We start from the raw sequence: 23108 nt of genomic DNA, 5'->3' as shown, positions 1-23108 counted from the left end.
GCATCCCTCATGTTTTTAATTAGACTTTTCAGATGACTATTTACATTCAGTATTTTTTCATGTGCATATTGACAACTTGTATAATGGCTTTTGTACATTTTTTAAAAAATTAAGTTCTCTTTTTCTTATTGATTTGGAGGAGTCCATTATGGATTGGGGTGCCAGTCCTTGGTCAGATATCCTTTGCTCACTTTTTAAAAAAAAGGTTTTATTTATTTATTTGACAGACAGAGAGATCACAAGTAGGCTGAGAGGCAGGCAGAGAGAGAGGGGGAAGCAGGCCCCCCGCTGAGTAGAGAGCTTGAATGGGGCTCAATCCCAGAACCCTGGGATCATGACCCAAGCTGAAGGCAGAGGTTTAACACACTGACCCACCCATGCACTCCTCACTTTTTTAAAAATTAACATATAATGCCGTATTTGTCCCAGGGGTACAGGTCTGTGAATCATCAGGCTTACACATTTCACAACACTCACCATAGCACATACCCTCCTCAAATGTCTATAACCCAGCCGCCCTATCCCTACTTCCCCATTCCCCAGCAATCCTCAGTTTGTTTCCTGAGATTAAGAGTCTCTTATGGTTTGTCTTCCTCCCAGTCCTATCTTGTTTCATTTTTTCCCTCCCTAACCCTGACAGCCCCCCACCCTGCCTCTCAAATTCCTCATATCAGAGAGATCATATGACAACTGTCTTTCTCTGATTGATTTATTTTGCTTAGCATGATACCCTCTAGTTCTACCCACATCACTGCAAATGGCAAGATTTCATTTCTTTTGCTGGCTTCATAGTATTCCATTATATGTATAGACAACATCTTCTTTATCCATTCATCTGTGGATGTACATCTAGGTTCTTTCCATAGTTTGGCTATTGTGAACTTTGCTGCTATAAATATTCAGATGCCCGTGATAACTACATTTGTATTTTCAGGGTAAATACCCAGTAGTGAGATTGCTGGATTGTAGGGAAGCTCTATTGTCAAGTTTTTGAAAACCATACTGTTTTCCAGAATGGTTGCACCAGCTTGCATTCCCACCAACAGTGTAGGAGGATTCCCCTTTCTCTGCATCCTCTCCAGCATCTGTCATTTCCTGACTTGTTAATTTTAGCCATTCTGACCGGTGTGAGGTGGTATCTCATTGTGGTTTTGATTTGTATTTCCCTGATGCCGAGTGATATGGAGCATTTTTTCATGTGTCTTTTGGCCATTTGGATGTTTTCTTTGCTGAAATGTCTGTTCATGTCTTCTTCCCATTTCTTGACTGGATCATTTGTTCTTTGGGTGTCGAGTTTGATAACTTCTTTATAGTTTTTAGATACTAGCCTTTTATCTGATATGCCATTTGTGAATATCTTCTCCCATTCTGTCAGTTGTCTTTTGGTTTTATTGACTGTTTCTTTTGCTGTGCAAAAGCTTTCAATCTTGATGAAGTCCCAATAGTTCATTTTTGCCCTTGTTTCCCTTGCATTTGGCTGGGTTTCTAGGAAGAAGTTGCTGTGGCTGAGGTCGAAGAGGTTGCTGCCTGTGTTCTCCTCAAGGATTTTGATGAATTCCTGTCTCACATTGAGGTCTTTCATCCATTTTGAGTCTATTTTCATGTGTGGTGTAAGGAAATGGTCCAGTTTCATTCCTCTGCATGTGGCTGTCCAAGTTTCCCAAATAGGCAGAGGCAGGAAGAGAGAGAGAGGGGAAATCAGGCTCCCTGCAGAGCAGAGAGCCCAATGCGGGGCCCGATCCCAGGACCCTGAGACCATGACCCAAGCCGAAGGCAGAGGCCCAACCCACTGAGCCACCCAGGCACCCCTGGGCTCTCTATTCTGTTCCATTAACCTATGTGTCTGTTTTTTGTTTTTTTTTTTGTTTTTGTTTTTTGTTTTTTGTTTTTTTTTGTGCCAGTAGCATACTGTCTTGATGATGACAGCTTTGTAATAGAACTTGAAGTCTGGAATTGTGATGCCACTAACTTTGGCTTTCTTTTTCAACATTCCTCTGACTACTTGGGGACTTTCCTGGTTCCATATAAATTCTAGGATTATTTGTTCCATTTCTTTGAAAAAAGTTGATGGTATTTTGATAAGGATAATGTTAAATGCATAGTTTGCTTTAGGTAGCATAGACATTTTCACAATATTTGTCCTTCCACTACATGAGCATGGAGTGTTTTTCCATTTCTTTTTTTTATCATTTTTTAATTTATTTTCTGCATAACAGTATTCATTGTTTTAGTACCACACCCAGTGCTCCATGCAATCCGTGCCCTCTCTAATACCCACCACCTGGTTCCCCCAACCTCCCATCCCCCCCACCTCTTCAAACCCTTCAGATTGTTTTTCAGAGTCCATAGTCTCTCATTATTCACCTCCCCTTCCAATTTCCCCCAACTCTCTTCTCCTAACTCCCCACGTCCTCCATGCTATTTGTTATGCTCCACAAATAAGTGAAACCATATGATAATTGACTCTCTCTACTTATTTCACTCAGTATAATCTCTTCCAGTCCCATCCATGTTGCTACAAAAGTTGGGTATTCATCCTTTCTGATGGAGGCATAATACTCCATAGTGTATATGGACCACATCTTCCTTATCCATTCATCCATTGAAGGGCATCTTGGTTCTTTCCACAGTTTGGTGACCGTGGCCATTGCTGCTATAAACATTGGGGTACAGATGGACCTTCTTTTCACTACATCTGTATCTTTGGGGTAAATACCCTGTAGTGCAATGGCAGGGTCATAGGGAAGCTCTATTTTTAATTTCTTGAGGAATCTCCACACTGTTCTCCAAAGAGGCTGCACCAACTTGCATTCCCACCAACAGTGTAAGAGGGTTCCCCTTTCTCCGCATCCCCTCCAACACATGTTGTTTCCTGTCTTGCTAATTTTGGCCATTCTAACTGGTATAATGTGGTATCTCAATGTGGTTTTAATTTGAATCTCCCTGGTGGCTAGTGATGATGAACATTTTTTCATGTGTCTGATAGCCATTTGTGTGTCTTCATTGGAGAAGTGTCTGTTCATATCTTCTGCCCATTTTTTGATATGATTATCTGTTTTGTGTGTGTTGAGTTTGAGGAGTTCTTTATAGATCCTGGATATCAACCTTTTGTCTGTACTGTCATTTGCAAATATCTTCTCCCATTCCATGGGTTGCCTCTTTGTTTTCTTGACTGTTTCCTTTGCTGTGCAGAAGCTTTTGATTTTCTTTGTGTCTTCTTCAATTTCTTTCATGAGTATTTTTGTTTTCTGAGTACAGATTCTTTGCCTCTTTGGTTAGGTTTATTCCTAGGTATCTTATGGTTTTGGGTGCAATTGTAAATGAGATCAACTCCTTAAATTCTCTTTCTTCTGTCTTGCTGTTGGTGTCTAGAATTGAAACTGATTTCCATGCATTGATTTAATACTGAATTCCTGTATGAGTTCTAGCAGTTTTGGAGTGGAGTATTTTGGCTTTTCCACATAAAGTATCATATCATCTGCAAAGAGTGAGAGTTTGACTTCTTCTTTACTGATTCAGATGCATTTTGTTTCTTTTTGTTGTCTGATTGCTGAGGCTAGGACTTCTAGTACTATGTTGAACAACAGTGGTGATATTGGACATTCCTGCCATGTTCCTGACCTTAGCAGAAAAGTTCTCAGTTTTTCCCCATTAAGAATGATATTCACTATGGGGTTTTCATAGAAGGCTTTGATGATATTGAGGTATGTGAAGAGTTTTGATCAAGAAAGGATGCTGTACTTTGTCAAATGTTTTCTCAACATCTTTTGAGATTATCATGTGGTTCTTGTTCTTTCTTTTATTAATGTCTTGTATCACAGTGATTGATTGGCAGAAGTTGAACCAACCTTGCAGCCCAGGAGCAAATCCCACTTGGTCCTGGTGAATTATCCTTATAATTCTCACAATTATTCTTATAATTCTTATAATTATTATTTTTTAAATCTTTTTAAAAAATATTTTATTTATTCATTTGAAAGACAGAGATCACAAGCAGACAGAGAGCCAGGCAAAGAGAGAGAGGGGAAGCAGGCTCCCTGCTGAGCAGAGAGCCCGATGCGGGGATCGATCCCAGGACCCTGGGATCATGACCTGAGCCAAAGGCAGAGGCTTTAACCCACTGAGCCACCCAGGTGCCCCTCTTATAATTATTCTTATAATTCTTATAATTATCCTTATAATCCTTATAATGTTGGATCCTATTGGTTAGTATTTTGGTGAGAACTTTTGCTTCTGTGTTCATCAAGGATATTGATCTGTAATTCTCCTTTTTGATGGGGTCTTTGGTTTTAGGATCGAGTTAATACTGGCCTCATAAAATGAGTTTGGAAGTTTTCCTTCCATTTCTATTTTTTGGAACAGTTTCAGAAGAATAGGCATTAATTCTTTAAATGTTTGTTAGAATTCCCTTGGGAAGCCGTCTGGCCCTGGGCTCTTGTTTTTGGGAGATTTTTGATGACTGCTTCAGTCTCCTTAGTGGTTATGGGTCTGTTCAGGTTTTCTATTTCTTCCTGGTTTAGTTTTGATAGTTTATATGTTTGTAGGAATGCATCCATTTCTTCCAGATTGCCAAATTTGCTGATGTATAGTTGCTCATAATATGTTCTTATAATTGTTTGTATTTCTTTGATGTTAGTTGTGATCTCTGCTCTTTCATTCATGATTTTATCAATTTGGGTCCTTTCTCTTTTCTTTTTGATCCATCTGGCCAGGGGTTTATCAATCTTATTAATTCTTTCAAAGAACCAGCTCCCAGTTTTGTTGATCTGTTCTACTGTTCTTTTGGTTTCCATTTCATTGATTTTTGGTCTGATCTTTCTTATTTCTCTTCTCCTGCTGGGCATAGGTTTTCTTTGCTGTTCTTTCTCCAACTCCTTTAGGTGTAGGGTTAGGTTGTGTACTTAAGACCTTTCTTGTTTCTTGAGAAAGGCTTATATTGCTATATACTTTACTCTCAGGACTGCTTTTTTGTGTCCCAAAGATATTGAACATTTGTGTTTTCATTTTCATTTGTTTCCACGATTTATTTATTTATTTATTTAATTTCCTGGTTGACCCATTCATTCTTTAGTAGGACGCTCTTTAGCTTCCATGTATTTGAGTTCTTTACAAATTTCCTCTTGTGATTGAGTTCTAGTTTCAGAGCATTGTGGTCTGAAAATATGAAGAGAATGATCCCAATCTTTTGGGACCAGGTGAGACCTGATTTGTGACCCAGGATGTGATTATTCTGGAGAATGTTCCAGGTGCACTAGAGAAGAATACATAGTCTGTTGTTTTGGAATGGGATGTTCTGAATATATCTGTGATGTCCATCTGGTCCAGTGTGTCATTTAAGCCTTTATTTCTTTGTTGATATTTTGCTTAGATGATCTGTCCATTTCAGTAAGGGGGGTGTTAAAGTGCCCTACTGTTATTATGTTATTGTAATATTGTTGATATGTTTCTTTGATTTTGTTATTAATTGGTTTATATAATTGGCTGCTCCCATGTTAGGTGCATATATATTTAAAATTCTTAGGACTTCTTGTTGGACAGACCCTTTAAGTACAATATGGTGTCCTTCCTCATCTCTTATAATAGTGTTTGGCTTAAAATCTAATTTATCTGATATAAGAATTGCCACCCCAGTTTTCTTTTGATGTCTATTAGCATGGTTTTAAATTGTTTTCCACCCCCTCACTTTAAATCTGGAGGTCTAAAATGAGTTTCTGGTAGACAACATATCAATGGGTCTTGTTTTTTATCCATTCTGATACTCTTTGTCTTTGGATTGGGGCATTTAGCCTATTTACATTCAGGTTAACTATTGAAAGATATGAATTTAGTACTATTGTATTGCCTGCAAGGTGACTATTACTGTATATTGTCTCTGTTCCTTTCTGGTCTGTTACTTTTAGGCTCTCTCTTTGCTTTGAGGACCTCCTTTAAGATTTCCTGTAGGGCTGGTTTGATGTTTGCAAATTTTGTTTAATTTTTGTTTGCTCTGGAAGCTTTTTATCTCTCCTTCTATTTTCAATGACAGCCTAGCTGAGTATAGTATTCTTGGCTGCATATTTTTCTCATTTAGTGCTCTGAATATATCATGCCAGTCCTTTCTTGCCTGCCAGGTCTCTGTGGGTAGGTATGTCAATCTAATATTTCTACCATTGTATGTTACAGACCTCTTGTCCCAAGCTGCTTTCAGGATTTTCTCTTTGTCAGTGAGACTTGTAAGTTTTACTATTAGATGATGTGGTGTGGACCTATTTTTATTGATTTTGAGGGGGGCTCTCTGTGCCTCCTGGATTTTAATGTTTGTTCCCTTCACCAAATTAGGGAAATTCTGTGCTATAATTTGCTCCAATATGCCTTTTGGTCCCTCTCTTCCTTCTTCTTCTGGGATCTCTTTTATTCTAATATTGTTTCATCTTATGGTATCACTTATCTCTTGAATTCTTCCCTTGTGGTCCAGTAGCTTATCTCTTTTCCTCAGCTTCTTTACTCTCTGTCATTTGGTCTTCTATATCACTAATTCTCTCTTCTGCCTCATTTATCCTAGCAGTAAGTACCTCCATTTTTTATTGCACCTCATTAATAGCTTTTTTTTTTTTTATTTCAACTTGGTTAGATTTTAGTTCTTTGATTTCTCTAGAAAGGGATTTTATTTCTCCAGAAAGGAATTCTCTAATATTTTCCATGCTTTTTTTTTTTTTAGCCCAGCTAGCACCTTGAGAATCATCATTCTGAACTCTAGTTCTGACATATTACTAATGTCTGTATTGGTTAGGTCCCTAGCCATTGGTACTCCCTCTTAGGTGGTTTTTTGTTTGTTTGTTTGTTTGTTTTTTTGTTTTGTTTTTGTTTTTGTGGTGAGTTTTTCTGCCTTTTCATTTTATCCAGGTAAGAATAGATGAATGAGAGAAGAAAATACTAAAAAGGTGGCAACAACCCCAGAAAAATATACACTAACCAAATCAGAAGAGACCCAAAACAGGGGGAAGAAGAAAGGGGGGGAAAAAGAAAAAAATATATATATTAGACTGGTGAATAGAACAGAGCCACACACTTGATTTTGGATATATATGGGACATGTTGAAGGGATGGAATATGAATGTGAAGATGAAAATTAAAAAATTCTAAAAAAGGTAATAGATAAGATAAAAAGTTTGTTGAAAAAAGAAAAAAAAAAGAGGAAAGACATGAGCAGGCTGGAGACTAGAACAAGGATATGCACTAGATTTAGGGTATGTTTCGATCTATTAGGAGAAATTGTATCCCAAAATTTTAAAGAAAAAAAAAACTATATGTATACAACAATTAAGGTTAAGTGCAATGAAGGGATAAAATATGACTTTAAAAATGAAAATTTAAAAAAGACTTTTAAAAAGGCATTGATAAGATAAAATAGTTAAAAAACATTAAAATAGGAAAGAAGAAACATTTTTAAAAATAGAATAAGAAAAAAATAAAATTAAAAAATTTTGACTTTGAAAGACTAAAGAAACATGGGAAAATAGCCACGAATTCTATACGCTGCATTTCCCTTAGCTCTGGAGTTCCACAGTTCTCATTGGTGGGTGAGCTTGGTCTTGGCTGGATGTTCTTGCTGATCTTCTGGGGGAATATGCCTGTTGCTGTGATTCTCAAATGTCTTTGCCTGAGGCGGAATTTCACCACCCTTGCCAGGGGCCAGGCTAAGTAATCTGCTCGGGTTTGCCCTCGGGAGCTTTTGTTCCCTGAACACTTTCTGTAGAGCTCTGAAGGATGGGAATGAAAATGTTGCCCTCCCAATCTCTGGCCAGTGGAGCTGAGAGCTCTGAGCCCCACTCCTCAGTGTGCCCTCAGAGAAAAGCAGTCAATCCTTCCCATCTCCCTGGTGGTTGCACTTGGAGCTCACCCAGCCTGTGACCGAGTGTTTCTATCTCTGGTGCACGGCCCTGTTTGGAGTCTCCAAACCCAGCAGATTCCTGCAGCACGCTCCCACACTGCTCCTCCTGGAGGAGGAAGGAGAGTGTCTCCCCGGATCTGCCACTTGTGGAGTCCCTGCTTGGGCACTGTGCCTTGGATCATGGTTTAAGGTATCCCTGAGCTGAGAGCTCACTCCTCGGCTCCAACTCTGTCTCTGTAGCCAACGTCCCTACTCCAATACCTGGGGGCTCTGTCACACTCAGACACCCCTAGTCTTTTTGTGTCCCTGAGGGTCCTGAGACCACACTGTCCCCATGAGTGTGCCACCCCCTACTTAGCCTCTGGAGCAATTTCCCTCAGTACATCAGACTTCTAAAAGTTCTGATTTTGTGCTCCACTGCTCTATCACTTGCTGGGAGCCGGCCCCTCTCCCCACGATCTCTATTCCCATATATTGCCTCAGATTCACTTCTCCACACGTCTTATCTTCCAGAAAGTGGTCGATTTTCTGTTCCTAGAATTGCTACTCTTATACTCTTCTATCTCCTGTTGACTTTGTAAGTGTTCAGAATGGTTTGATAACTATCTAGCAGAACTCCTGGGACCTGATGATATCTCAGTATCTTATTTCTCTGCCATCTTGCTCCTTCTTTTGCTCATCTTTTATATATCAAATATCCCTGAAGATTCATCTGTGTTTTTTTTTCTTAGATTTTTATTTATTTATTTGAGAGAGAGGTAGAGAGAGAGAGTGCAAGCATAAGCAGCAGGGAAGAGCAGAGGAAAAGGGAGAAGGAGACTCCCTGCTTAGCAGGCAGCCCAATGTGGGGCTCACTCCCAGGACCCTGGGATCATGACCTGAGTCGAAGCCAGACACTTAACTGAGCCACCCAAGGCATGCCCCCATTTCTATTTTCTTTTTAACTTTGATTTTATTTTTCAAATTTTAATTTCAGCATAATGTACAATGTTATATTAGTTTCAGATATACAATAAAGTGATCCAACACTACTATATTTTACTCAGTGCTCAACAAGATAATTGTACTCTTAATCCCCTCACCTATTTCATCCAGTCTCTGACCTACCCCATCTCAGTTTTTTGTCTCTTCTTGTTCTTTACACTCTCCTTGGTATGTCTTACTGAATGGCGGGCTTCAGATTCCCTGATTATGACATCTCTCTCTGGGGTCTTAGACCCCTTTTCCCACCTCATTAGTGGGTGTCCCAAAGTCAGTGCCCTCTTAACCTTAGTGAATCTGACACTATTGTTTTCTCTGCCCAACCAGCTCTGCCTTGTATGTTCTCTATTTTCGTTCACATAGCAATGATGCAGCCAGGCATGAAAACTATTGAGTTTGACAATAATGACTTTTCCTCTTCCTCAGTCTCATTCTTTCTAAGGCTCTGCCCACACATTCCAGCAGGATCACATCAGACATGTTCATATAGTTAGGCTTTCTCTTCCCTTTGCCAATGACCAGGCAGTTAGTAGTCATGCCCATAGCAGCCTAATTGGACTTCCTGTCTCTAGTCTCCACTCCTTGTAAATCCATTGTTTACTTCTTTAAACTACAATTTGGGAAAGCATCAATTTTTTCTGCATCAAAACTTTCACTGATTCTCTATTTTTTTAAAAACAGCTTTGCTGAAATATCATTTACATACAATAAAATTTACCCATTTGTACAAATCAGTGGTTTTTAGTAAATTTATATATCTGTACAATCTTCACCATGGTCAGGTTTAGACCATTTTAATCATCTCAGGAAGAAAATCTGAATCCCTTAACTACCACCCTATAACCCCCTCACCCTCACCCTCACCCACAGCTCTAAGGAAACCATTCCTTTCTGTTCCTACAGAGTTGTCTCTTCTGGACATTTCATGTGAATTTACATAATTGTAGAGAGTGTGGCCTTTTGTGATTGGCATTTTTTTCACTTAGCACGATGTTATCAAGGGTCATCTGTGTCTGTATCATGCATCAGTATTTCATTTCTCATTGCTACTGAATACATCTCCACTCATGGGACACACCAGATTTTGTTGATTGGTTCTTCAGTTGATGGACACTGCAGTTGTTTGCACATCTGACTATTGCCAATGATGCTGCTTTAAACACTGTGTACAGGCATTTTCATGGACATGTGTATTCATTTCTCTTGGGTATATACTTATGGATGAGACTTCCTGCTGCCCACAGAATTAAGCTCATGTTTTTTAGTATGAGATCTGCTACCACTTATAATCCAAACTTTATAAATAAGCATCTGAAATGGAAGCTTCCCGAGATCACCCTTCAAGTCTTGGTTGTTCTTGTGTCCTGATCCCTTAGCACAGCACCAGGTCAATAGCAGGTGATGAGCAAGTGTGTCAGAATAAGTGAGTATAAAGAACCTCAAGCTCTCTTTCTCAAATTATGCATCACTCTTAGTTCAGCCATGAAGTTTCTGTTACTGGGTATCTTCTTGCTTCTCTCTTGTCTGTGATGACTCCATGTCCTAACACTTATAGGCCCCCTGCCTAGCATCTCCTTTCCTTTTCTCTCTGGAGAGTTCCCCTCTTCTTCCCCAGGCTGGGGTAGTCTCTCTCTTTTCTGCTTCTGTAGAATTTTGTGAATAATTCTGCAACATCACTCAGGGAAGAATTATCATTGATCTCTTTACTGACTGTGGCACCCTCTAGACCAAAAATTCCTTGAGATCAGTACCCAGACTCATGTGAATTTTCATTCCTGGGCCTTGCCTGAAGACTGGTATAGGGCAGATTCTCCATTAGTACTCTCACACGAAGGAGAGATCATGTCATTGCATTCTCTAACATTTCTTTCATGTCTCTTCACCTGGCCAGATCTGGAATTTAAAGCAAGCAATATAGACTTATTCTATTTTTTAGTGTAATGTTCTTCTTTATGTTGTCACGGGAGCCCTGCTTACACCATCTGTTATAACAATATAAACCATGCAGAAATCTGCTGATGAAAGTACAATTCTCCAAAGCCCTTTCCATCAGCGTCCTTAGTGTCCACACCCCAGGATTTTATACGCCACGTTGTGTGGCAAGATTATGCCCAATGTTTTGTTTAGCTTTCTATTATTAAACTGCAGTTAGTTTCAGGGAAATTTCACACACACGTAATTCACAGTGAGATTGCCCGTGCCCTTACTGGAGGGAGCAAGTGTTGCTGTGTTTAAAGTGCATGCAGCATGCCATAAAATGAAGTACTATTATTTAAGCAGATGGATGGCCCCTTAGATGGAAGAAACAGAAGCTGCTGGAATGTAGTTTGGGTTTTCTCTCGCCTGTGGCCATATGATGTGTATCTTAGAGAATGAGTTTATGTTACATTATTAAACCCAGTGGTGTGAAGTAGAAAGACTAATATGAAATACCTTTAAAAAATGTAAGGAGAAGTGACAGTAATCCCCTGTGGGTCACTTATCTTCTTAACTACTAGGATTAAACATTTATTTTGCATTTTTCTTGCAGTCATTTAAATAATTTCACATTTATATATGAAATATTCCTTATATACATTCACGTTTTCAAAGACTTGCTATTCTTAACAAGGCTACTTTTATGAGATAAGAGAACGAATTCAAATATGACTAAATTTTATTTAATTCAAATTACCCAAATCCAGTTGACAGAAGAGTCATGTGGGGAGGGAACAAAAAAGGATCTGGGTGGAATTAATTAGCCTTGAAGAGTGACAGTTACCTTACTCCTAACAATGTGTTTGGGGTGATGTCAGCTTCCTAGAAAGCTCAAATGTAAAATCACGGTGCCACTATCAGCGTTTTTATTTTAGTTGAAAGCTGTAATGTTTAACTATTAACTGTGCTTCCGATCTGAGCCAATTTCTTAGTTAGCAATAATTTTCATATTCTGATTTATGGAGCATTGCTAAAGTCTTTAGTTATGGTTGGCAGAAAAAGCCATCAAACCGTTACTACTTGATGAACACCTCTGCCTGTCTTCTTTTTGAGTAAACCTATCACTTACAAAATGGATTTTTCTTTGCCATCTTTTGACCCATGGCATCCCCTCTGTTTGCCAGCTCAGAGATAGTCAGTGCTGGCCCTGGTGAGCAAACTGGTGAGTGCTTCCCGAGAGAGAGACAGAAGAGGAAGTGGGTGGATATTCATGGGAGCTGGCTAGGGGACGCTGAATCACATAAACAGAGCTTCCCTGGGAATTGGCTTTATAGAGTAAAGGCAACTGTATAATGAGGTTTGAGCTTCATCAGAAAAACTGAATCCTGTATCTGCGACCTCCTAGACCTGAATCCTTGGTCAAGTGACAACCCTTCTGAGTAGGCACATCTTTTTCTGCCAAGGGGAGCCTGTACTCCTCTGGCAGATCTGCTGTTCACAAGAATAGAATAACAGCTTGAGTTTCATAACATGGCCTGGGATGGTACAGGTTCTCCCTAATATTCTCATCCCTGCCCAATGAGATTAATTCCAAGTATTGAGGGCTTCTTTTCTCTCTTGTGACTATGTGATGAGGATTTGTTTTTAGGAAGCCAAATATAAGTGCTAACATCTGAGAAGTAGGTCTTTGTGGCATTTTAAAATCTTTGGGTTAATTTTTGGATTCTAGAAGTTGTACCCTTTGTTCACATAAATGACCCTCCATGACTATTTGTTACTGTGTGCAACATGGGCACTCAGTCAATGAATTAAAAAGCCAAATATGTCTGAACTGATTTGTAGATATTTTATTGATAGCAATTAAAACAGAAACAATTTAAATAACTAAGATCACTAACTGAGGGTTTTGGAGGGGAGGGGGGTGGGTGGTTGGGTGAGCTCGGTGATAGGTATTGTGGAAGGCATGTATTGCATGGAGCACTGGGTGTGGTGCATAAACAATGAATTCTGGAACACTGAAAAGAAATTTAAAAAAAAATTAAAAAATAAAATAAAAAAATAACTAAGATCAGGAGAATAGTCTAAAAAATCATTAGGGAAAATGTGGATCCAGTATTTACTTGCAAGGTCTGTATAGAAATACGGAATTTGGTATATGAGATAATGTTAAGAGAAAGAAGCACAGCCTATAACAATTGCATATTTTGTGTGTACACATTATTACATAAAATAATCATGTGGGTACAGCATGTAGGCCGGTGGACCAGGAAAGGAAGTATAAAAATCAGAACAGAAACTGTCATAAGCTAGTGGAATTGAGTGATACTTCCATCAGAGTTCTCTGTATTATTGCTGCACCTTTTCAATTAAAAAAAATATGGATTGCGTGGAGCACTGGGTGTGGTGCAAAAACAATGAATACTGTTATGCTGAAAATAAATTAAAAAAAAAGAAATGAAATCTTGCCATTTGCAACAACATGGATAGAACTAGAGGGTATTATGCTTAGCGAAATAAGTCAATCAGAGAAAGACACCTTCATATGATCTCTCTGATATGAGGAAGTGGAGATGAAATGGGGTGGGGGTTGGGGAGTAAGAAAAGAACAAATGAAACAAGATGGGAAGATGGGATCGGGAGGGAGACAAACCGTAAGAGACTCTTAATCTCACAAAACAAACTGAAGGTTGCTGGGGGGCGGGGGGGGGGGAGAGGGGGGTGGGGTTATGGACATTGGGGAGGGTACGTGCTATGGTGAGTGCTGTGAAGTGTGTAAACCTGGTGATTCACAGACCTGTACCCCTGGGGCTAATAATACATTATATGTTTTTAAAAAATAAAAATATTTTTTAAAAAATATGCATCATTGATTGGATACTGTTTTTAGAAAACTGATTGTGCTTTTTAAAATGTTTTACCTATAAACATAGATTTAATTTTTCAAAATTGTGACTGATTTCATTCCAGAATATCTCTCAGTGTACCTCCCAACCAGAGCCAGTTAGTCCTAGCAAGTGGACCTAGTCATTGATTCCCTTAGCTTCTGTTCACCCTGCACTGGCTGGGTGTTGGGCTCCGGGCTCTGGGTTAGAGCATGAACAAATCATGACCTTGTTCTCCTGGGACTCAGGCTCTAGAGGGGGAAAAAAACAATAGACGAATACAAAATACACAGCCTAAATTCCAGTCATGGTCAGTACTGTGGAGGCAGAAGTGGGTGTGGGGAACAGGCTGGTAAGTAATCCATTACAAGTTAAGGTCGGGGGTAACTTATCAGTTGGTATACAAGGTACGAAGTGAGGATAGTAGCTGATTCTTTAATACCAGCTTTTCTGTCCATAGTAGTTGAGCAATTTTGAATTATTTCATTTTAGTCAAGGCTGGTGATTGTTTCTCAAAACAACCTTGTGGGGCCAGAGTGACTGAAGGCCAAGTTCAGAACACGAGCCTTACTGACCGGTTCTTGTGTTGTTTTCTTGTAGTTTTCAGTGAGGACCTTCACTCCAGCCTCTACTTTGTCAATGCATCTCTGCAAGAGGTAGTGTTTGCGAGCACCACGGGGACCCTGGTGCCCTGCCCCGCTGCAGGCGTCCCTCCTGTGTCTCTCAGATGGTACCTAGCGACGGGCGAGGAGATCTACGATGTCCCCGGGATCCGCCACGTCCACCCCAACGGCACTCTCCAAATTTTTCCCTTCCCTCCTTCAAGCTTTAGTACCTTAATCCATGATAATACTTATTATTGCACAGCTGAAAATCCTTCAGGGAAAATTAGAAGTCAGGATGTCCACATCAAGGCTGGTAAGTATGGTTCCTCTGCTTTGTTCCCTTTATGCCTGCTTGGGGCCAGGGTTGGGTCGGGGTGGGGGTTGGGTACGAGGTGGGCAGTGACAAATGGCAAAGTGCCATCAGCTGAGAACCAATGAAAACCCTATGGTCAGTTCATTTTGACACTGCTGGGGAATTCTTTGAGAAGTTCGAGCGTCCCTTTACTGGGTTTCAAAATGCCTTGTGTTGCTGGAGCTAAGACATGAAATGAGTGATAGCAAGTGGGTAAGATTTAACTGTAGCCCAAATGTATTGTGTTTTGATTAAAAAAAGATTTTATTTATTTATTTGTCAGGGAGAAAGAGTACAAGTGCAGGGGAGGGGCAGAGGGAGAAGCAGACTCTGATGAACAGGGAGCCCAATGTGGGGCTGGATCCCAGGACCCTAAGATCATGACCTGAGCTGAAGGCAGATACTTAACCAGCTGAGCCACCCAGGTGTCCCTGTATTTTGACTGATCAGTACTCTAACTCAGACTTCCAGTGTCTCAAACCCATGTGTTTGCTTCCTGTTCTTGTTACTCCCCCACCCCACTCTTGTAACGTATCCTAGAGGCAGGCAGTGAGGGAGTAGGGAGGAGAAGGGAAGGAAGGAGGACACACAGGTCAAGTGGGATAAGACCCTGGCATTAAAGTGTAATGTTACTGAAACAGAATCAGTCGAATATTCTTGTCTTCCTTGTGAAGTAAAAAAAAAAGGATCATTTTAACATATTATAACGTTTTGACTGTGTCCCATGTTGCTAGGATGTTGCCAAAGAGAAAATCCTGAGTTTGTTGTGTCCCTTTTATAATGACATATTATATATCTTAAAAATTACATTTTTATATGTCAACTCAGGAACGCAGTCTGAGATTCATAGACATAAAAAAGGTATACATATAGGATATACCGTGTCATTATACAGATTTAACAAAGCCCTGGAAAACAAGCTCACAGCTAGACTCTAGTTAGCAAACAGTGTTCTAAATTTTTTTACATTTCACCTTGTAAGTGCTACGGTAGACTGACACAATACAATGTCAGGGCAAAGAGAATGTGACTTGGATTGTTGTCTTATGCACTAGGTAGCTGTGGGATCTTTGTAATAATTTCGGCAGGAAGCAAGTAGGTGTTGCTTGAAGACTTCACAACATGAGCAAATTATGAAATGTTTCTGAATTCCTGCATATGATCTCTTTGATATAAGCAATCAAACATTAGAGTACGGTTCATTCTGCTAGCTAGTCATTTTCCCAACTATATTTTGATCTCTGTGACACGTTCATGAATTCCAGCAAAACACTTAGGAAAGAAAGAGAAAGATCGGCTTTAATCAAGAGCTATGAAAAGTTGATACCCCAAATAATTAAAATAAAGCAAATGAAATTTGTACAGAGACTTCTAAACCTGACAAACAGAAAGAGTGAGTGCCTTTTACTTGGCAGGCTGGAAATGTTAATGATGTGTTATAGAAACATGTTTATAATCTACAAAGTGTCACTTACAGAAAAACCTGAGACTTCAAACAGCTATGCTTGTACATGTTAATCTGCTATTTCTTTCTGGGGTTTCCTGTCAAATAAAGGAATTCAATGCCTACTCCTGTTTAACTGCCATCTTGGAGATTTGTCATGGAATTGAATGCTTTTGCATGACACTGCATGTTTTAGGGGGTGGAGATGACATCATCTCGTCTGGTGGCTGTGCCACCTTCCACTTACACATGAATATGTTCTTCTCATCAATGTTCTGGTTTTCCTGACCCCAAACCCTACCTAGTGCATGTCTAATAAACACAGGATTGCTACATCCATGAGAATTTACAAGATGGACAGTCACGTCTTCTCATTTAATTTTACTTCTAGTTGTGAAGACATTATGACTTTAATAATCTTATGGATTTTTGATTGGATGCTTGAAAATCTGGTTTCACCCTTTTCATGTAGATACTAGTATAGAACTGAGTGGTTGAGGTAGGGGGTTCCCAGACTATGCTAACCAGTGATGGCTGGAGTGCAGATCTGAGCAGAAGAGGACTGGCTCATGGGGTAGCCCCCGGGGTACGGGGTAGCATCACATCTTCCTGAGTGTCTCAGGGTCCCCCTTGATTGATGTTGGGATTTTCCTGGAATAATCCACTAGGTAAAATGGCCTCATAATCTTTCCTTTGGCAGTACAGGAAATTCACATTCTTCAGTTTTCAGCAACTTAGACTTAGGTCTGGGTATCAGCAAGAGTGGGATTTTTCATCTGTCATGTCTCATGAATCAACAAGGCTAGGTCACCTTGCATGCTCATGTCAAGTACCCTCTTCCCCTTTCTGTTCTAAGGACTGGAGTGCAGATGGGCCACTTGAAGCAGAACCGCCCCTGGTCCGCTCCTGGCCCCCAGCAAATAGTAATCAACAGTATGACCTTGGGCAAGCAAAAAAAAAAAAAAAAATTCTAGGGATTGTTTCCTCTTTCATTTACTGTGGTTAATAGCATCTAACTGGGATTTCTGCTCATGGCCAAGGTTGAGTGGCAGGGGCTGAATTTACCCTTTTCTCTGAAACAACAAGCCTACAAGACATATAGAGCGACTGTTATCAAGACTGGCCATCAGGCGATAGAGGAAAGCTATCCTTGAGGGGCTGGAAGAAACAGGTGATCCCTTGGACTGCCCCAGCGCACTGCCCCAGTGCACCCCCAGATGGAGGCCACAAAAACCTACATGTGAATTTTTAAGTAGCTGTATGTGTAATTGTAAAAATTTGGAAGCAACAAAGCGGGCCTTTAGTATGTGAGTGGGTAATATCAAAGACTCTCTCCCTGCTGAAACCTTAGTCAGGCTCCTGTGAGCCCTCTTCTGGGCTAGTCTTTGACCTTGACCTTCTGTCTGTCCTTCTCCAGGCCAGTTCTAATAAGACTCCTACTCAGTCAACCCCTCTCTTTGACATCTGGCCACTCCGACGTCTGATCAAGTTCTTCATCTTACTTTGATATGTGAGTCAGTCCTGCCTTTAGCCTTTATGCCCTTCTGGGTAACCTTCATTGACTGATCCCCTCACTCAGACCTTTGGCTAGAATCCCCACTTGTCCTTGCTGTATTTGGAGTTGAGAAAAATGTCTCTCCCTTGTTGGAATAGTCATGAGTTCCATTTGCAATAGTATTGAATAAAGTCTTCCTATACATTATAACAAGCATCAGAATAATTTTTTTTCTTTAATAATAAACAAATTATGGTATACCCATACAATGGAGTGTTATTTGGCCATGTAAAGAAACAAGCTACTCAACCTTGGAAAAGAGACATGGAGGAACCATCAATGCATATCACTAAGTGAAAGAAGCCAACCTTGAAGGGCTATAAACTGTATGATTACAACTCTATGACCTTCTGGAAAGAGCACAACTATACAGAGACAATAAAAAGATCAGTGGTTTCCAGGGACTGCAGGGGAGGAGAGGAAGAATGAATGCATGGATCACAGGACATTTTTAAGCAGTGGAACTTCTGGAGGATACCTTAATGTTGGATGCAGAACACTCTTTATAGAACTGCAGAGCATGGAAGGAACCTCCAGGTAAACTGTGAGCTTTACTTCATAGTAATATATAAATACTGGCTCCTTAGTTGTAAAAAAGACATAACACTAAAGAACATGTTAATAATGAGAGAAACTGCCTGGGTGGGTAAAATGAATGTATCCCTTTGGGGAACACTCTGTACTTTCTGCAAAAGTTTTCTGTAAGCCCAAGATGGCCCTAAAAAATAAAATCTATTCCAAAGAAAACTGGAAAAAAATATGTCAAGTAGCTTGATACACAAATAGAGTCCCCAGAGGAATGGATGGTGAAACAAACAAACAAAATAAATACACAGTTGAAATACTGGTCAAAATTTTTCAAATTTGATGGACACTATAAACTCACAGATCCAAGGAGATCTACAACTACCAAGCACAGGATACATGAAGAAAAGTACATCAAGGCACATCATAATCAGATTTCTCAGGATCAGTCTAAAGACAGAACATGAAAAACAGCCAGAGGAAAAAGATACGCTGCGCAGAGAGGAACAAAAACAAGAATGACAGCAGATTTCCCTTCAGAATCAATGTCAGAAAACAGAGAAGCAACATCTTTGAAGTACTGAAAGGAAATGGAATTTGTAAATCTAGAAATCTATATCTATATCCAGTAGAATATTTTTATTTCAAAAATAAAGTTTTTTTCAAACACACAAAAGCTGAAAGAACTTACGAGCTGTGGACCTGCACTAGTAAAAATCTTAAAGGAAGTCCTACAATCAGAAGACAAAAGACACCCGTTGGAGTGTTGGCTCTACTTGAAGAGAAGAAGAAAGTGACAGAGGTAACCATGATCAGTAAATAAATTACATTTTTCTAAAGTTAAGGTGTAAGTATGACATACAATATCCTATCCCTTTCAGGTGTACATCATAGTGATTTGATACTTTCATACATTAAAAAGTGATCCCCCTGGTAAATGTTGTTAACATTCATCACCAGACAACATTTTACAATATTATTGAAATTGTGTACCTCTTAATCCTTTTCACCTAGTTCGCATCCCTGCTCTGGTAACCAACAGTTTGTTCTCTGTAAGTCTATTCTTGTTTTGTTTTGTTTGAACATTTGTTCTGTTTTTTAGATTCCACATGTAACTGAAATCATATGGTGTCTGCCTTTCTTTGACTTATTTCACTTAGCATAACACCATCTAGGTCCATCCATGTTGTCACAAGTAACAAAATTTAATTTTCTTATGTCTGAGTAATAATCTGTTTTACACACACACACACACACACACACACACACACACACACACACACTATAGTCTTTATCCACTTATCTATAGACCCGTAAGTTGCTTCCATATCTTGGTTATCGTAAATAACACTCCGGGTAAAGGGGGTGCATGTATCTCTTTGAATTGGTGTTTTTGTTTCAGATAAATACCCAGAAGTAGAAGTATTGGATTGTATGGTAGTTCTATTTTAAATTTTTTGAGGAACTTCCATACTGTTGTTCTCCATAGTGGCTACACCACTTTCCATTCCCACCAACAGTATGTGAGGTTTCCCTTTTCTCTATATCTTTGCCAACACTTGTTATTTCTTTTTTTGTTGTTGTTGTTGTTGTTTGTTTGTTTTTTATAATAGCAAATCTGAGCAGTGTGAAGTGATACCTTATTTCCCTGATGATTAATGACATTGAGCATCTTTTTGTGTACCTGTTGGTCATCTGCATTCTTGGAAAAAATGTCTCTTCCAGTCCTTTGCCCAATCTTTAATCAGATTATTTTTTGGTGTTTATTGTTGTACTGATACTAAGTTGTGTGAGTTCGTTATGTATTTTGGATATTAACACTTATCAGATGTTTGATTTGCAAAGATCATCTCCCATTGAATGAGTTGCCTTTTCATTTTGTTAATGGTTATTTGACTATGCAAAATTTTTTAGTTCATTGGTGTCCCATTTGTTTATTTTAGCTTTTTTCTTCCTTGTATGAGGAAACTGGTCCAAACAAATATTGCTAAGACAAATATCAAAAAGCTTACTGCCTATGGTTTGTTTGTTTGTTTTGTTCTTTCTCTAGGAGTCCTGTCTGTTTTCTTCTAGTTTTATGGTTTCAGGTCTTACATTCAAGTTTTTAATCCATTTTGAGTTGATTTTAGTTTGTTAATATTGTGTAAGAAAATGGTCCTGTTTCATTCTTTTGCATGTGGCTCACCAGTTTTCCCAGCATCATTTATTGAAAAGACTGTTTTTTTCCCATTGTATATTCTTGCCTCCTTTGTCCTAGATTAATTGACCATACATGCATGGGTTTATTTCTGGGCTCTCTATTCTATTCCATTGATCTATGTGTCTGTTTTTGTGTCATATTTTTGGATTACTGTAGCTTTGTAGTATAGTTTAAAATCAGGGAGCTGATACCTCTGACTCTGTTCCTCTTTCTCAAATTCCTTTGACTACTCATGGTCTTTTGTGGTTCCATAAATTTTAGGATTCTGTGAAAAATGTCATTAGTTCTGTGAAAATGCCATTAGTATTTTGAGGGGTTCACACCAAATCTGTAAATTTCTTTAAACCATAATTTTTTGGTACTTATAATCTTTTAAAAGACACTTGACAACAACAAAATGTCTTGTGGGGCTTGTAACATATATATGAGTAAAGTGTATAAAAATAATAACATTTAAAGTCTGGAGTAAAGATGTGGAAGTACACTCTTGTAAGGTTTATTTTTCCCCCTTATATGTGAGGTGGTATAATATCACCTGAATATAGATTATGATAAGTTAGAGATGTATGTTATAAAATGGAAAGCAATCACTATAGCAAAACAGAGAATTATGACTAATAAACTTCATAGTAAAGGCGAAGAAGTGAAATCATTAAAAAGAATCCTCAATTCTAAACAAAGAATAAAAAATAGGAAAAATGAACAAAGAATAGATGGTAAAAATAGAAATTAAAAAAACAAGATGATGGTTTTAAACCTAACCCTACTGATACACACATTAAATATAAATGCTCCAATTATCTGGTTTAAAAGGCAGAAATTGCTAGATTAGTTTCAAATACTGCTTAAAAAATGTACTTTAAATATAAAGATACAGGGGCACCTGGGTGGCTCAGTGGGTTAAAGCCTCTGCCTTCGGTTCAGGTCATGATCCCAGGGTCCTGGGATCAAGCCTCACATCGGGCTCTCTTCTCGGCAGGGAGCCTGCTTCCTCCTCTCTCTCTCTGCCTCCTTGTGATCTCTATCAAATAAATAAACATTTAAAAAAATATATAAAGATACAGGTTTGTTAAAGTTAACAGGATGGGAAAATATGTATTATGCTCATCAAATCAAATATATTTAATGAAAAACAGCAAAAAATTGGAGTAAGTACATTAATATCAAAGTATATTTCAGAGAAAATAATATTACCAGGGCTAAGATTCATTTCATAATACAAAGGAGTCATTGAATTCAGAAGATATGACAATTCAAAATATTTATTCTCCCTACAACAGCACTTCAAAATACATGAAATAAAAACTGATAGAAATTTGAAGAGAAACAAACAAATGAAAATTTATCAATGGAGATTTCAATACTCCTTTTTTATTAATTAGCAGTAGGTAGAAGTGGCAAGGATAAAGAATATTTGAACAACACTATTAAATAGTTGACCATATTAACATTTAAATCAAGAACAAAGAATCCAACAATAGCACAATACACATTATTTTCAGGAGAAAATAGAAATTTACCAATATAAACCACATTATGTGGAATGAAGAAAGTCTTAGATTAATTTTTTAAAACTAAAATTATATAAAATATGTCCTTTGACTGCAATGGAGTTAATAATCACTAACTCCAGGAAAATCCCCAAATAGTGAGATATTAAACAGCACAGTTCTAAATAGTCTGTGCAAAAGAAAAATAGAAGGAAAACTAGAAGATATTTTAAATGGAATGAAGATGAAAACACAATATCTAAGTAAGAATTTTGGGGAGGCCATTGAAACAGTGCTTGGGGGAATATTTCTAGTTTAAAAAACGCTGAATAGAAATAAAAAAATGGTCTCAAATACTGGACTCAGCTTCCATCTTAAAACTAGAAAAGAAGAACAAATTAAAACCAATATAGGTAGAAAGGAAGAAATAATAATCATAGTGAAAATCAATAGATTATAAAACATAGGAAATCAGTGAAGCCAAAAACTTAGTTCTTTGGAAAAAACAAAACAAAACAATAAATTTGAGAAACTTCCGGCCAGATTGAAGAAGAAGATAAGAAAGAAGATAAATTACCAAGTCAAGAAAGAGGAAAGTGATATTAGTATATATTTTACAGATATCAAAATTATAATAAACTATTAAGGACAAGTGTATGTCAATAAGTTCAACAACTTAGATGAAATAAGAAACTCCTTGAAGGACGTAAAATACAAAATCTTTTTCAAGAAGAAATAGATGAACTGAAGAGACCTGTATCTTTTAAAGAATTTGAATTTGTAGCAAAAAATTTTTTTCTATAATGAAATTCCAGGCTCAGATGGATTTTGTATTGAATTTTAGCAAACACAAGGAAGAAATAATAAAAATTCTACACAAACTCTTCCAGAAAGCTGACAAGGAGAAAATACTTCCTGAATTATTTTATGAGATCAGCACTACCTTGCTACTAAAATAAGATAAAGACACTACAAGAGAAAAATAAAAGCACAAATATCTCTAGTGAGTATAGATGTAAAAATTCTAAACAAAGTTTTAGCAAACTGAGTTCAACAACAAAGAAAAAGGATAATACATCATGATCATGTTGGCCTTATCTCCAGAAGTAAGAGTACTTTCACATTTGAAAATTAATCCAGATAGTTTACCATATTAACATACTAAAAATAAAAGCCATGTGATCATTTCAATCGATGCAGAAAGCATTGACAAAATACATCATTCACTTATGATAAAATTCTCAGAAAACTAGGAATAGAAGTTAGTTTCCTTATGGTAATATAAAG

General features: G+C 38.2%; 1 protein-coding gene across 1 annotated transcript in view; it reads left to right on the top strand.

The window, feature by feature from the left end:
- LOC111155672 (DS cell adhesion molecule) overlaps positions 1 to 23108 on the top strand; it is a 766750-nt gene that overhangs the window by 117596 nt on the left and 626046 nt on the right. Inside the window, exon 3 of the mRNA XM_022515961.1 lies at positions 14251 to 14568. Coding sequence (XP_022371669.1) covers positions 14251 to 14568 — 318 coding nt within the window. The remainder of the gene's footprint in view (positions 1 to 14250; positions 14569 to 23108) is intronic.

The sequence above is a fragment of the Enhydra lutris genome, unplaced genomic scaffold, assembly GCF_002288905.1.
Source record: "Enhydra lutris kenyoni isolate GAN:26980312 unplaced genomic scaffold, ASM228890v2 scaffoldscaffold43, whole genome shotgun sequence".
Classification (NCBI taxonomy): Eukaryota; Metazoa; Chordata; class Mammalia; order Carnivora; family Mustelidae; genus Enhydra; species Enhydra lutris.
Note: the sequence above shows the minus strand (reverse complement) of the source record. Positions and strands in the feature narration are given on the sequence as shown.